Genomic DNA, 12,334 nt, shown 5'->3' with positions numbered 1-12,334 from the left:
TGAATTGAACCTAATTAAAATATGACAGAATGCTACAGAAACCAGGAGTGAATCTCTACATTAACTTAGCAAGAAAATAAGAAATATTTAGAAAAAAAATAGAAATATGTGCATCATCACAGACCACACTCACAGAACAGTGCTTACCACCTATCCTGGTCCCAGACTTCTCTCAGACACAGCCAACTCCTAACTTTGTTGCTCACATTAGTTTGACTTCATTCAGACACATGATATTCCTAGCACCTGGCTGAGCCGTTACCAGATATGTTGTTACTTCACAACTCGAACAGATTTGCCTCATCTAGTCTGGACAGTCTGAAATTACGAGTCTCTTCATTAACGGCTCAATGAACTGTTAGATTAGACACACAACCCACTAGATAACCATCATGGTGAAATGATCAGCTACTCCAGTCTATTCAGAAGTCTAGATTCAATAACCATCATCATTTATTGTGAACAAAACAATAAATGATTTACAAAGGACATACGGTAGCAGCACTTGCATACCAAGTTCAAACGTCCCATGACAGATTGTGGCCGTTGTGGATGATATATTATTTGCACATTGGAAAGCATACTGCAAACTGTAGTAACAACGTTTCTCAATTTTTTTCTGAAGTGGCTTCAGGATGATTCCTACTCATGTGCCTGTTCCTGTCTCCGCTCTGGGTGAAGCTCTGGCCACAGACCGAGCAGCCGTAGGGCCTCTCCCCGGTGTGGGTCCTCGTGTGGATGGTGAGACGAGACTGCGTGTGGAAGCGCTTGTCGCAGCAGGAGCACTGGTAGGGCCTCTCTCCCGTGTGCACCCTCTGGTGCTTGTGGACGTCCGACCGCCGACTGTACGTCCGACCGCAGTCGGGACATGCGTGTCTGGGCTGGGAGCCTCGGTGCTTCAGCATGTGTCTGTTGTAATTGGAGTTGGTGGAGAAGCTCATGCCGCACTCGGCGCAGAGGTGCGGCTTCTCCCCGCTGTGGGCCAGCATGTGCGAGCTCAACATGGCCGCCGAGGAGAAGAGCTTCCCGCACTCGGTGCAGAGGTGGCGTTTCCCCGCCGCCAGGTGCCGCTCTCTGTGCCTCTGCAGCTTGCTCCGGCTCAGGAAGCTCCGCCCACAGTCGGCGCAGCTGAGAAGCCCCTCCCCCTGGTGGGCGGGGACGTGAGCCGTCAGCTCCGCCAGGCTGGAGAAGCTCTCGTCACAGCGGGAGCAGGCGTAGGGTTTCTTCTTCCCGTGTCTGGCCTCCTGGTGGGAGGTCAGCTTAGCCTGGGTGGTGAAGCTGCCGACGCACTCCGAGCAGCGGTACGGCCTCTCCACCGGGTGGTGGGAGCGCTGGTGGGCCTTCGAGTCCGCCAGGCAGGAGAAGACCTTGTCACAGTGGGGGCAGGTAAAGGCGCGCCCCCGGATGTGGACCAGCAGGTGGAGTTTCAGGTTGTCGCGGCGGGCGAAGGCCTTCCCGCAGGTCGGGCAGTGGTGGTGGCGACGAGGTCTCTCCGAGCCCAAGCCGTGGCTCTGATGCTGGTGCCTCCTGAACCCGTCGAGCGACTTGAACCTCCTACTGCACAGGGAGCAGAGGTGGGGCTTCTGCTCCAGCGTCCTCTGGTGCCGCTGCTGGTGCTTCCTCAGGGACTCCTCCCCCCAGAAGCCCATGCTGCAGTCGGAGCAGCGGTGAGGCTTCTCCCCGTGGACCTTCATGTGGCGCCGGAGGTGGGACATCTTCTTTAGGTTCTTGCCACAGTCCGAACAGACGTAGCTCCTCTGATTGTTCCTCTTCTGGTGCGCCGCCCGGTGCTTCTCCAGCTCTGTCTCGGAGCGGAACGTCTTGTCGCAGAGCTGACAGCGGAGGGAGCCCCTCTTCTCCTGGGTGTGGAGCGCCTGGTGGGCACGGAGCTCCGCGGAGGCCAGGAAGCACTCCCTGCAGTCCGGGCACGGGTAGACGCCCTCCAGGTCGTGGGCGTTGCGCTGGTGCCTCCTCAGGTGGTAGGTCTGGCTGAAGCGCTTGCCACAGTCGGGGCAGGCGAAGGGCTTCTCCCCCGTGTGGGTCCGGTTGTGCCGCGCCAGCTTGGAGGCCCCGCGGAAGCTCCGCTGGCAGATGGAGCAGTAATGTCGCCTCTTGGAGATCTGGGGCTCCTCATCACCGGCGACTTCATTATCATCATACCCTGTGTCACTAGCACCACCAACTCCATCATCATCGTTATCACTAAGTTCTACCTCAATGGTGCTGCTCTTCCTTTTTGACAGGCGGGTGGAGGGGCGGGACTTAGCTGTCCCTTCCACGGAAGCCAGGGCCATCTCCTCCACGGATTGGAGTGTGAGCTCTGTCTCAGCCAATAGGGTCCTCTGCAGTGACTTGTCAATCACGCCGCAGAGGATGCGGTCTCTCAGCAGGGACTCCCGCTGGGCCCCGAAGTCGCAGCCGGACACCAGCGCCCGCAGCTCGGAGACGAAGCCCGACACGCTCTGGCCCGCCTTCTGGTTGCAGCCATGGAAACGCAACCGCTGGAGGAGCTCTGACATGCCGGTCAACGGCGCGTGAGGAACTGGACCGTTATCAGTCTGCTCTACACAGTGATCTAGGGTCTCCTCATCCTTCCTGCTATCCTCCTCCTCCATGGACTCAGTCATTCCAAGAAAAGACATCATCACCACAACTCCAACAGATTTGTTCTATAAGGTAGGCCTAGGCCATGTTACACTGGTGAAAGGTGAAACTGGGTTTGTGTCTTCCTCTTGGTACTCCATCCCACCGTCTCACTGGCAGCAATGGTGGGTCTAACTGTTAGGAGGACAATATGATGAACTGGTTAGTAATGCTTGTGATCATTATCACTGGGTTGTGCATCAATTGAAAGGACAATCACCTTTGAGCATGTGCAATTTGCCATCATGTGTTATGAACGTCAAAAACTACATAACTTCCAGTTATACTAGCTCCATCTTTTATACTGATCCACTCACAGATATCAGTCTAACTGGCCTTTGTTACTCACCAAATCAAAGTAATCCCGTCCGAAGTTATCTCCACAGAACACATCTGACTTTTTAGGTAATGTAGGAATGAGCTACCAGCCAACGTTGGCTAGCTAACCTCATACGGCCTGATCATATTGTCAAGCAAGCCTCAATGAATACAGTTCAAGTTGGTAATCAATATACGTGCTGACTAGTAAACATGCACATCTGATAAAAGAACATAAGAGTGAGCAAGTCAAAACACAAAACAGCGTCAGGTCCTTCCTTTCTTCTTCTTTCTTGACTTGGCCCCAAAAAAGCGCTTTGCTGCCCTCTATCGGTGGGGAAGTGACCAGAGGGGGTTCTGTACAGATACACGTACAGTACAGGGATGACTATGAGATCTGATTTGACTTCTGTCTGTTTATTCTCTTTTGATTCAAAATCAAAACATTTTCAACATGTTTTTTACAATATATTTCTTAACAAAATGCCAAGGGAAAACTGGAAATCAAACAGAATAAACAACAAAGTAACAGTTATAATAGTGACGAGTAATTTTCAGTGCAAATGTGGCTCAACCTCAATGCATTTTGCTGTTGAACTGAAATACAGAAAAGCAGGGAAGAAGAAAAAAAAAAAACCTGGCTAATGAAAAGGCTGATGATCTGCTTAGTTTGTCCCTCCGATGGAGGGAGCCCCCTTCTCCAGCAGTACTGAACACAGGAGCTAAAAAAAAAAAAAAAAGAAGACACTTGCAAAATACCGGCACGAGAACACCACACAAAAATATATATGCCATACAATATGTACATCATCACAGGACACTCAGAAAAAAAAACGTGCCGTGGTTACCACCTACCCTGGTTCTAGATCTGTATCTGCAGATGCATATTATGTGTGTCGGTGGACTAGCTTTGCTTATTTGACTAATTGTTGATTTTGTTGGAGTATGTATCAGTGACAGACAGTGCTAGCAGCAGGCTGTGCTGTGCTATAATACAGCTGTATACAGGTCTGGGCTGGCCTGGCATCAGTCAGGGTGGTTCCCTGGTGGCTCTACAGGCGGCCGACAGGGACGTTCCATGTTTCTGACGCGTCTGATTGGTGGGAGCGGCGTGTGGGGCTGTCCTCTTCAAACAATGCCGTGGCAGTCCACTATTGCTACTATAATATGACAGAGACATGCAGTCTCGGCGTGTACACAGCTCCTAGATACACCGTCCTCCTCCTAACACCGTCCTCCTCCTAACACCGTCCTCCTCCTAACACCGTCCTCCTCCTAGCATCCTAACGACTGGTGCCTGCTTCCTCCCGCTTGCAGGACCACGCCGGCCAACTATTGCTCTCATTCACACTCACACACACACTTACTCACCCACGTGCACACGCACACACACGCGCGCACACACACACACACACACACAGAGAGTAGTGGGAGCCCTCCTAGGAGCCCAGTGTGTTGAGGGGGCCCATCCTCTGCTGGAGGCAGTGCAGCAGGTGTTTGGGCAGACAGTCCCAGGACGAGGCAAGGAGCTCCCGGTGCTGCAATGCCGCCTGGACACAGACCCTGGAGAGGGCCGGCGAGGGGGAGGGATGCAGAGAGAGAAGGAGAGAGGGGAGGGATGGGGGGGGGGGAGGGTGGGAGGCACAAGGGGCATCTTTAGTGCAGCTTATACAATTTGGGTCCTGGTGAACACTTTTGCGAAACAAGGAACAAAAATGAAGGTTCAAAACCCACAGTATTCCTCTTCTGCTACTCACCCCATCAGAGACTTGGGTTGGACCGTGAAGACCAGCAGCTCGTTGCTGTGAGCCTGAGGAGAAAGCAGCTCGTCAAGAGGAACTATCAGTTGTGAATCACATCCGAGTAACAGCACTCTGTGTTATTCAAAGGTTACATTTGACCCTGAAACCAACATGGTTTGGAACCAGGCCAGGTCCAGCCTGGCTTATGTGCGTGGCTGGCTTGTTTCTGTGCAGGACTGGTAGGACGGAAGCTAGTCATGCCACTGAAATAGCTGTGAATTGAAATGACATGAAATAATGTCTGATAAATTAAGATAGGTCTTGTCGCCCGGACCCATCAGTTCCAATGCTTCCAATGCTAATCCAGTACAATAAGAATGGGATAGCCAGTTAGCTCATGAGCTCACAACAACTAGCAGCAGCTTCCATAACATTAATGGTAGCGGTCAGTGGCTAAAGCAGTTACACTGATGATTCCTGTAACGTTACCTATTTTGCTGCAATTGGTTCAACTTCTGTTTCTGGACAAAGGTAAGGGATAAACCTAGATAACACAAGGCTAGCGGACCTACAGCGGGTCCCCGATGGACGAGTTGGCGGACCTCCGGCGGAATATAACACAAGGCTAGCGGACCTACGGCAGGTCCCCGTTGGATGCTCCACCAAAATTCCACCGGTAGTTAATTATCTATATCCTAGGCCCATTGGCCCTAGGCTTATGGATTTCTATGCTAAATCAACTTACTCTGAACATTTTTTGGGTAACCCTTTCTTTCATAGTCCCCCAATTACTAAACATCTACCTGGTAAAATACATGCAAAGTATAGCCTAATATATAATGGGTAATTACTGAGACACCTATAATGTAGGTAGAATTTCAAAACAGGAGTATTTCAAATGTTCAATTACTGCACATAGCACCACCAGGTAACCACATTTTTACATAGTTTCTATAACATCCAGTGACAAAAAATCATCCACACAGTGGCTTGAACTCGCAAGGTTGCGAGTTCAAGCCACTGTGTGGATGATTTTTTGTCACGGCATGGGAGGCGGACACCCTATCCACTATACTACCGAGAAACTTGATATTGTGTCATAGTGGTTTTATTTTGGTGTTCTGGGACCACTGCCTCTTGTGGTGGTAACATAAAAATAAATGCAGGTCAACAATGGGACCGACATTTTGCAGATCAACAATGGGACAGAGGGATTGACAACCTGACATTTGCTGTCTCTGTTGCGTGTTGCCACGCACAAAAACCCCTAGGAATAGGCCTACGTAGCGTACACTATAACGCTGTGTTGAATTCACATGATAAAAATCAAACTGGTGATTTACGAGTTTGAGCTATAGCCTATAGTAGGCATATCCTAATGGATATAGCCTAGTTAATAGTTATCCACTTGGAAATAATAACAGGAGTCACAAAGGGACAGTTGACGCACGAAGAGAAGGAGAGCAAAACTGTCAGAGGCACAAACCTAAATTAAGAATACAATATTTAAGCTGACACAACCAGAACAAATGGCAGGGCAGTCAGCACCACTACACAACACACTGGACTGCCACTTGGCACTGCCGCTTGCTTTCTCAAGTTCACGCTCTCAAACCTGATTAAATCAAGAGGGGACAGTGCGAATTGACGGTCACATACCTGTGGGACTCGGTCGGAAGAGAGCGCTAGACAATCAAACTGAGCTATAAGATGATGTTCCATGTTTATGCAATTCAAAACGCTCCTGTTTCGCCTGTCGATAAGGATTACAGATAAGCAAGTGGGCGTTTGGCTTTGCAAGAGGATAAATGACTGTTTTACTTTTCCAAGTGTAGGCCTACATACAACCATTAAACAGCTAGATAGCTCGTTGAGATATAGGCCTACTGTAGCCTAGGCCTAACGGTTTGGCCTGACAGTGGAAAGACAGCTTAGTGTTTTTGTTTTGATGTTCTGGGACCACTGCGTCTTGTTCATTTCATTCATCTGCAAAACAGACTGTACATTTCCTTAAAGATAAAAAAAAAAAAAGTTGTTCCCATGGGATTTCACCCGTCCGTCTGAAAAAACGTAACATTTACCTGGTAAATATATGCAAAGTATAGCCTAATATATAATGGGTAATTACTGAGACACCTATACTGTAGGTATAATTTCAAAACAGGAGCATTTCAAATGTTCAATTACTGCACATAAATTCAATAACTGACATAGCACCACCAGGTAACTGCATTTTTACATAGATTCTATAACATCCAGTGACAAAATATTGTCCACAGCGGGGCTTGCCTCCACAAGCTTTGAACCCGCGACCTTCGGCATGGGAGGCGAACTCCCTAACGTCTAGGCCACGGAGGATCTGGGAAATGTGATGGTCTGGGACTATCTTGTGGTAGCAACATAGAACTGCAGGTTCTAGGACCACTGCCTCTTGTGGTAGCAACATAGAACTGCAGGTCAACAACCCGACGGAGGAAGGGAGGGAAGGAGGGAGAGAGGGAGGGAGTGACAACCAGACATTTGCTGTCTTTGGTGCGCTGGCTTATAGCCACGCACAAAAACCACTGCCTCTTGTGGTAGGTGCGCTGGCTTACAGCCATTCACAAAAAAAACTGCCTCTTGTGGTAGCAAAATAGAACTGCAGGTCAACAACCCAACGGAGGAAGAGAGGGAGGGAGGGAGTGACATTTGCTATCTTTGGTGCGTCGCCACGCACAAAAACAGCCAAGTGTTATGTTTAGAAGCAGCTACACGTATTAACTCACAGCTGCGGTGTGTGTTAATATTACTGTATGTGGTCCGCGGGCCGGCTACTCACAGCTCTGTGGGGGTGGTTAAGCAGGTTGTTGGCACAGCCTCCAAACACAAACACCTCCCCGTCAGGGCCCGGACACGCCGTGTGCCACAGCCTGGGAAACACACATGCGCACACGCAGTGGAAACTCTTAGAGGGTGACACATAAGGGATTGTAGAAGACTCTTCTAGATCACCTAACGATGTGACAGTATGCTGTGATGTGTTCTGTGGAACAGTGTTGTGTGATATAGTGTGCTGTGATGATTGTGATGATATCACATCCCCCTGATGTAATTTTGTTTTATTATTTGTATATGTGCCTGTCTATGTGCTTTCATTGTGTACTTGTTGATGTGTTGATGCTTATATCCGTTTTTGTTTTTAGCCTTTTTATTGTGATTCTTATTGGCTCTGCCCAGCAACCGCTGGCGGAGGGTATATTTTCAGTCGTGTGTGTTATTTGGTTATTTCGTTTGTTCTTTTCCATTTCAACTCGATTACACTAACAAAATGCATTAATGGGTGGAGCCCTGTGCTCTCTGAGCACCCTTTCTAGATTATTTTTTATTGCCTGCTTTGACTTGTACAGCATTTTGGTCAATGTGAGTTGTTTTTAAATGTGCTTTAGAAATAAATTTGATTTGATGTTGTGTGACATTGTGTACTGAGATGTGTTGTGTGATATAGTGTGCTGTGATGATGTGTTGTGTGATAGTGTGCTGTGATATATTATGTGATATTGTGTGCTGTGATATGTCATGTGATATGTCGTGATGTGTTGTGTGGTATAATGTGCTGATGATGTGTGATGTGTTGTGTGATACAGGGTGATGTGATGGGTTGCATGATATACTGTAGTGTGCTGTGTTTATGTGATAGTGTGCAGTGTTGATGCGTTGTGTGATTTAGTGTGGTGTATTTATGTGATAGTATGCAGTGCTGATGCGTTGTGTGATTTAGTGTGCTGTGTTTATGTGATAGTGTGCAGTGCTGATGCGTTGTGTGATTTAGTGCGCTGTGTTTATGTTATAGTGTGCAGTGCTGATGCGTTGTGTGATTTAGTGTGCTGTGTTTATGTGATAGTGTGCAGTGCTGATGCGTTGTGTGATGTAGTGTGCTGTGATGCTGTGTTGTGTGTGTAGTGTGCTGTGATGCTGTGTTGTGTGTGTAGTGTGCTGTGATGCTGTGTTGTGTGTGTAGTGTGCTGTGATGCTGTGTAGTGTGCTGTGATTCTGTGTTGTGTGTGTAGTGTGCTGTGATGCTGTGTAGTGTGTAGTGTGCTGTGATGATGCACCGTATCTGGGCCTCTCGGTGTGACAGAGCCCATGTGAGAGTGTTATGTGATACAGCATGTGATGCTGTGATGTAGTGGGCTGTGACAGTGCGCTGTACCTGGGACTCTGTGTGTGGTTGTGCTTGAAAGGCTTCCATTCGTTCTTGCTGACACAGTACAGCCAAGCATCACCTGAGCGAGAGACACACAGTAATAGGTGATGGTGGTTAAACTGGTCTTGCTGGACCGTTTACTGGTCCTTCCCCAAGCGTGATTGGGATACTGACCTGTCCTCTGGGCTTTACTGGTCAGACACTCATTGTAACTAAGTATTTGTTTTTTTATTGACTAGCCTTGTTAAAGGTTAAATAAACATGGTTATAAACAACAACAACAACAACAACAAGCCACTGACTTAGTGCCTCTCTGTTGGTGGTGAATCCTCCAAACAGGAAGATGTGGTCAGATGACACGGGGGTGAAGGAATGCCAGGACCTGCCCACTGGACCCTGCTGGGGCACACTCCTGGGGGGTCGGAGGGGAGAGGGGAGGAGAAGGGAAAGACGAGAGAAGTAGAGTAGGCCAGAGCAAGAACAGAATGAGTATGAGGCCGTCCGATGTCTTCAGCATTGACGTCCAGGACGTCCATTCAGACTGAACTCACATCTCGTGCCACTCCCAGGTGTCCAGGTCGATGTAGTACAGGTCATTCAGACGGTGCTCCTAGAGGGAAAGAGACAGAAAGAGCAAGCGAAAAGATGGGGGTGGGGGTTAGCCTGTCGATTTATTTTGTACATTTTTTTTTATTCTTTATTTTATTTAGCAAGTCGACTTAGCAATATGCTTCACTTCTCCATTCAGACAGGTGAACAAGCGTTTGCTGTTTGGTTCGTTCATCCTCACCCTGTATCTTCCCCCAAAGACGTATCCTCTGTTGCCCACCACCGCACACGCGTGTGCAGCCCGGGGCGACGGGGAGTTTCCCTGTGACACACAACCAGAACATTCATCACGGGGGCGCGTTGGAATGGAACGCCAGCCGACACGCGGTTTTGCATCACAACAGTGTACGTACGGCAGCGCCCTGGCTGGTTGCCACAGTGACGGTTACCTTGGTGATGGGCTGGCTCCATGACGACGTCTCCAGGTCAAGGATGTGGATGTGATTGTTCCAGCCTCGCCCGGGGTTGTCACCCTTGTACAGACAAGCACACAAGGACATTTCACATTTCATGTTGTTATTGTTTTTACATTTGGTTGAAACACTGTCAGTACATAGCTCAGGTGATGACTGAGACATCTGGACACTGACCAGGGAGGAGTTGTCGTCGTACTCAAACGTCCCTCTGTGAGGCCCCTGTGCGACATAGCCGTAACCCCCGAAAAAGATGAGCCTGAGATACACAGCAGACCAGAGGACTGAGACACGTCTACTGATACAACGACCCTCGGTCTCTGCCACCTCTAACTAACCCAGCTCTAACCGTGCTGTTGTCAGTATTGACAACGAAGACCTATTGAAGTGATGAACATGTGATATTATGAGCGTCCTACTGTGTGAGCCTCCCACCTGTTCCTGTGCACCCAGCAGCCCAGCTTGTCTTTGGAGGAGGGGGGCAGACCCTTCAGGTCCTTCATCTCCTCCCAACGCAACTTAGGAGCTCTCAGGACCAGACGGTACATCTGCAGGACACACACACACACACACACACCCCATGCACGCAAACACACACAGGAGGTTACAGAGGAACCATATAAAGTTGTCAAACCGCAGGACAGCAACAGGAGGAAGGGATGAGAGCTAACAAAGACATGAGAGGCAAAGAGCAGCCAACTTCACTCAGACAGACTCATGTATACACTTACTATCGCTCTCTCTTTCTCTCTCTCTTTCTCTCTCTCACACACGCAAACACTCTTTCTCTTTCGTTCAAACACACACCCGGTTGGTGTTGCCCCTGGCGTGGTGTCCTCCAAACAGATAGAGCACGCCGTCCACACACACTCCACAGCTCCCTGACATCGATGAGTGCTGGCTGCCCCTGGTGATGCACTTCTTCCTATGAGGAGAGGGTAAAGAGACCACGACGTCACTTTAATCTCATAGATTCATACCGGTATCTGTGACTTGTTTTTTCTTGTAAAATCAAGACAGTAAGCAGTTACCATCTTCCTGTCTCCATGTTGTATATCCAAATATCATTTTTTGGCAAGTACAAGTCGAAGAATTCATGGGACCGGGAGACCTGGAAACATGATAGAACAGACAAGAGAGATGGAGAGATTTGATATAATATATGAAGTTATATCATTTGAAAGCCCTGTATATTTTTGAAACTACCTCACAGATCCCTGAGGGTATAGCAGCCTACTATAACAGACAGGTTTTGGTTGTGCCTCTCTTACCTTGTACCCTCCCCAGACATACATGAAGTTCCCGTCCACCACTGCTATGTGGCCGCTCCGCTCCGCGGGGGTGTCCACATCTAACAGCCCGGCTGCCTCAGTGTCCACGTGGATTTCATCTTCATCGCCCTCATCCACCTCGCCATCCACCACCCAATCAAACTCCTCTGCGTCATCTTCATCATCCTCATCATTGTCCAGGTCGATTATGTCCTCCTCCAGGTCTACGATGTCCTCCTCCATCTCTGCCATGGCAATCTGGGACAGGACACGCAGCTTCACAACTACACTGAAGTTATACAAACAGCTAGCTTTGTAGTAGATGCATACAGTTCAGCTTGAGTTACTGATTACCTGGTGCACTCGGAAAGACCAGGACTTCACAACAGTACTCAAGCTGTAGCCACTGCTTGACTACTGTTTTCTGTAGTCACAGAAATGTAGGCCAATCTAGCGAGAATGTAGCCAACTCTAGCAAGATGTAGGCAGGCTTAGCAGCAATGTAGCTAGCGATTATTGTAGCTACTGAGCTGGCATGTCAGTACTATTCCACAATTGTTCATGATAGTATTCAGCATTGCAGCCTATTCATCACCGACTAGTATCGTCTGTTTGACTTGGATAAAATGGTTACAACAAACGTTGGTAGGAAAGTGAGGCTAGCAAACAGCTGTTAGCCAACGTTAGCTAACTGCCTCCAGTTAACTTACAGTAGCTAGCAAGGGTTTCTGCACCTCAACAAAAGCTAGCTGCAAGTTTCAAAACAGAGTAAAACACTATCTTAGCACATATGGTTACGTACTTTATTTCAAAAGATCCACGTCTGCTCAGGTCCGCTGTGTGATGTTTTTGCAGATGTGGAGCAGCTAACGACATGCATTAGCAGAGCTCGTTAATTTCCAATGTTTTGACCGGAAGTTGTACACAACTTCCTATATGGTGGCCATGAGTTAGACATTGATAAAGGCTAGTTCCTATAAACGCAGAGGCCGCTTAGGTTAGGGTTAAGGTCAGGGTTAGGATTTGATCGGTCTCTGCGTTTATGGGAAGTAGCCACTACATTTTTGGCTCTTCTATCAAGAGTTGCATCTCAAACAAAAACCACAATAGGTCATCATTACTTGCATATGAAACCCTTTTTTCAATTTACTCTTT

At 48.4% G+C, this 12,334-nt stretch overlaps 1 protein-coding gene across 1 annotated transcript; it reads right to left on the bottom strand.

Annotated features, from left to right (window-relative positions):
• Positions 1-3,664: 3,664 nt before the first annotated feature.
• klhdc2 (kelch domain containing 2) lies at positions 3,665-12,077 on the bottom strand. The gene is made up of 14 exons (XM_084438054.1): positions 11,982-12,077; positions 11,180-11,437; positions 10,940-11,019; positions 10,716-10,833; positions 10,344-10,456; positions 10,086-10,167; positions 9,885-9,968; positions 9,677-9,757; positions 9,438-9,496; positions 9,189-9,298; positions 8,893-8,965; positions 7,522-7,612; positions 4,719-4,771; positions 3,665-4,524 (listed from the first exon to the last, which is right to left on the bottom strand). Exons 2-14 carry the CDS (start codon positions 11,429-11,431, stop codon positions 4,401-4,403), a joined length of 1,320 nt encoding a protein of 439 aa, XP_084294180.1. The 5' UTR covers positions 11,432-11,437; positions 11,982-12,077; the 3' UTR covers positions 3,665-4,400.
• Between the last annotated feature and the right edge of the window lie 257 nt (positions 12,078-12,334).

This window comes from Borostomias antarcticus (assembly GCF_949987555.1).
Source record: "Borostomias antarcticus genome assembly, chromosome: 5".
In the NCBI taxonomy this organism is placed as follows: Eukaryota; Metazoa; Chordata; class Actinopteri; order Stomiiformes; family Stomiidae; genus Borostomias; species Borostomias antarcticus.
The sequence above is the reverse complement of the archived record's forward strand: the minus strand, read 5'-3'. Positions and strand labels throughout refer to the sequence as shown.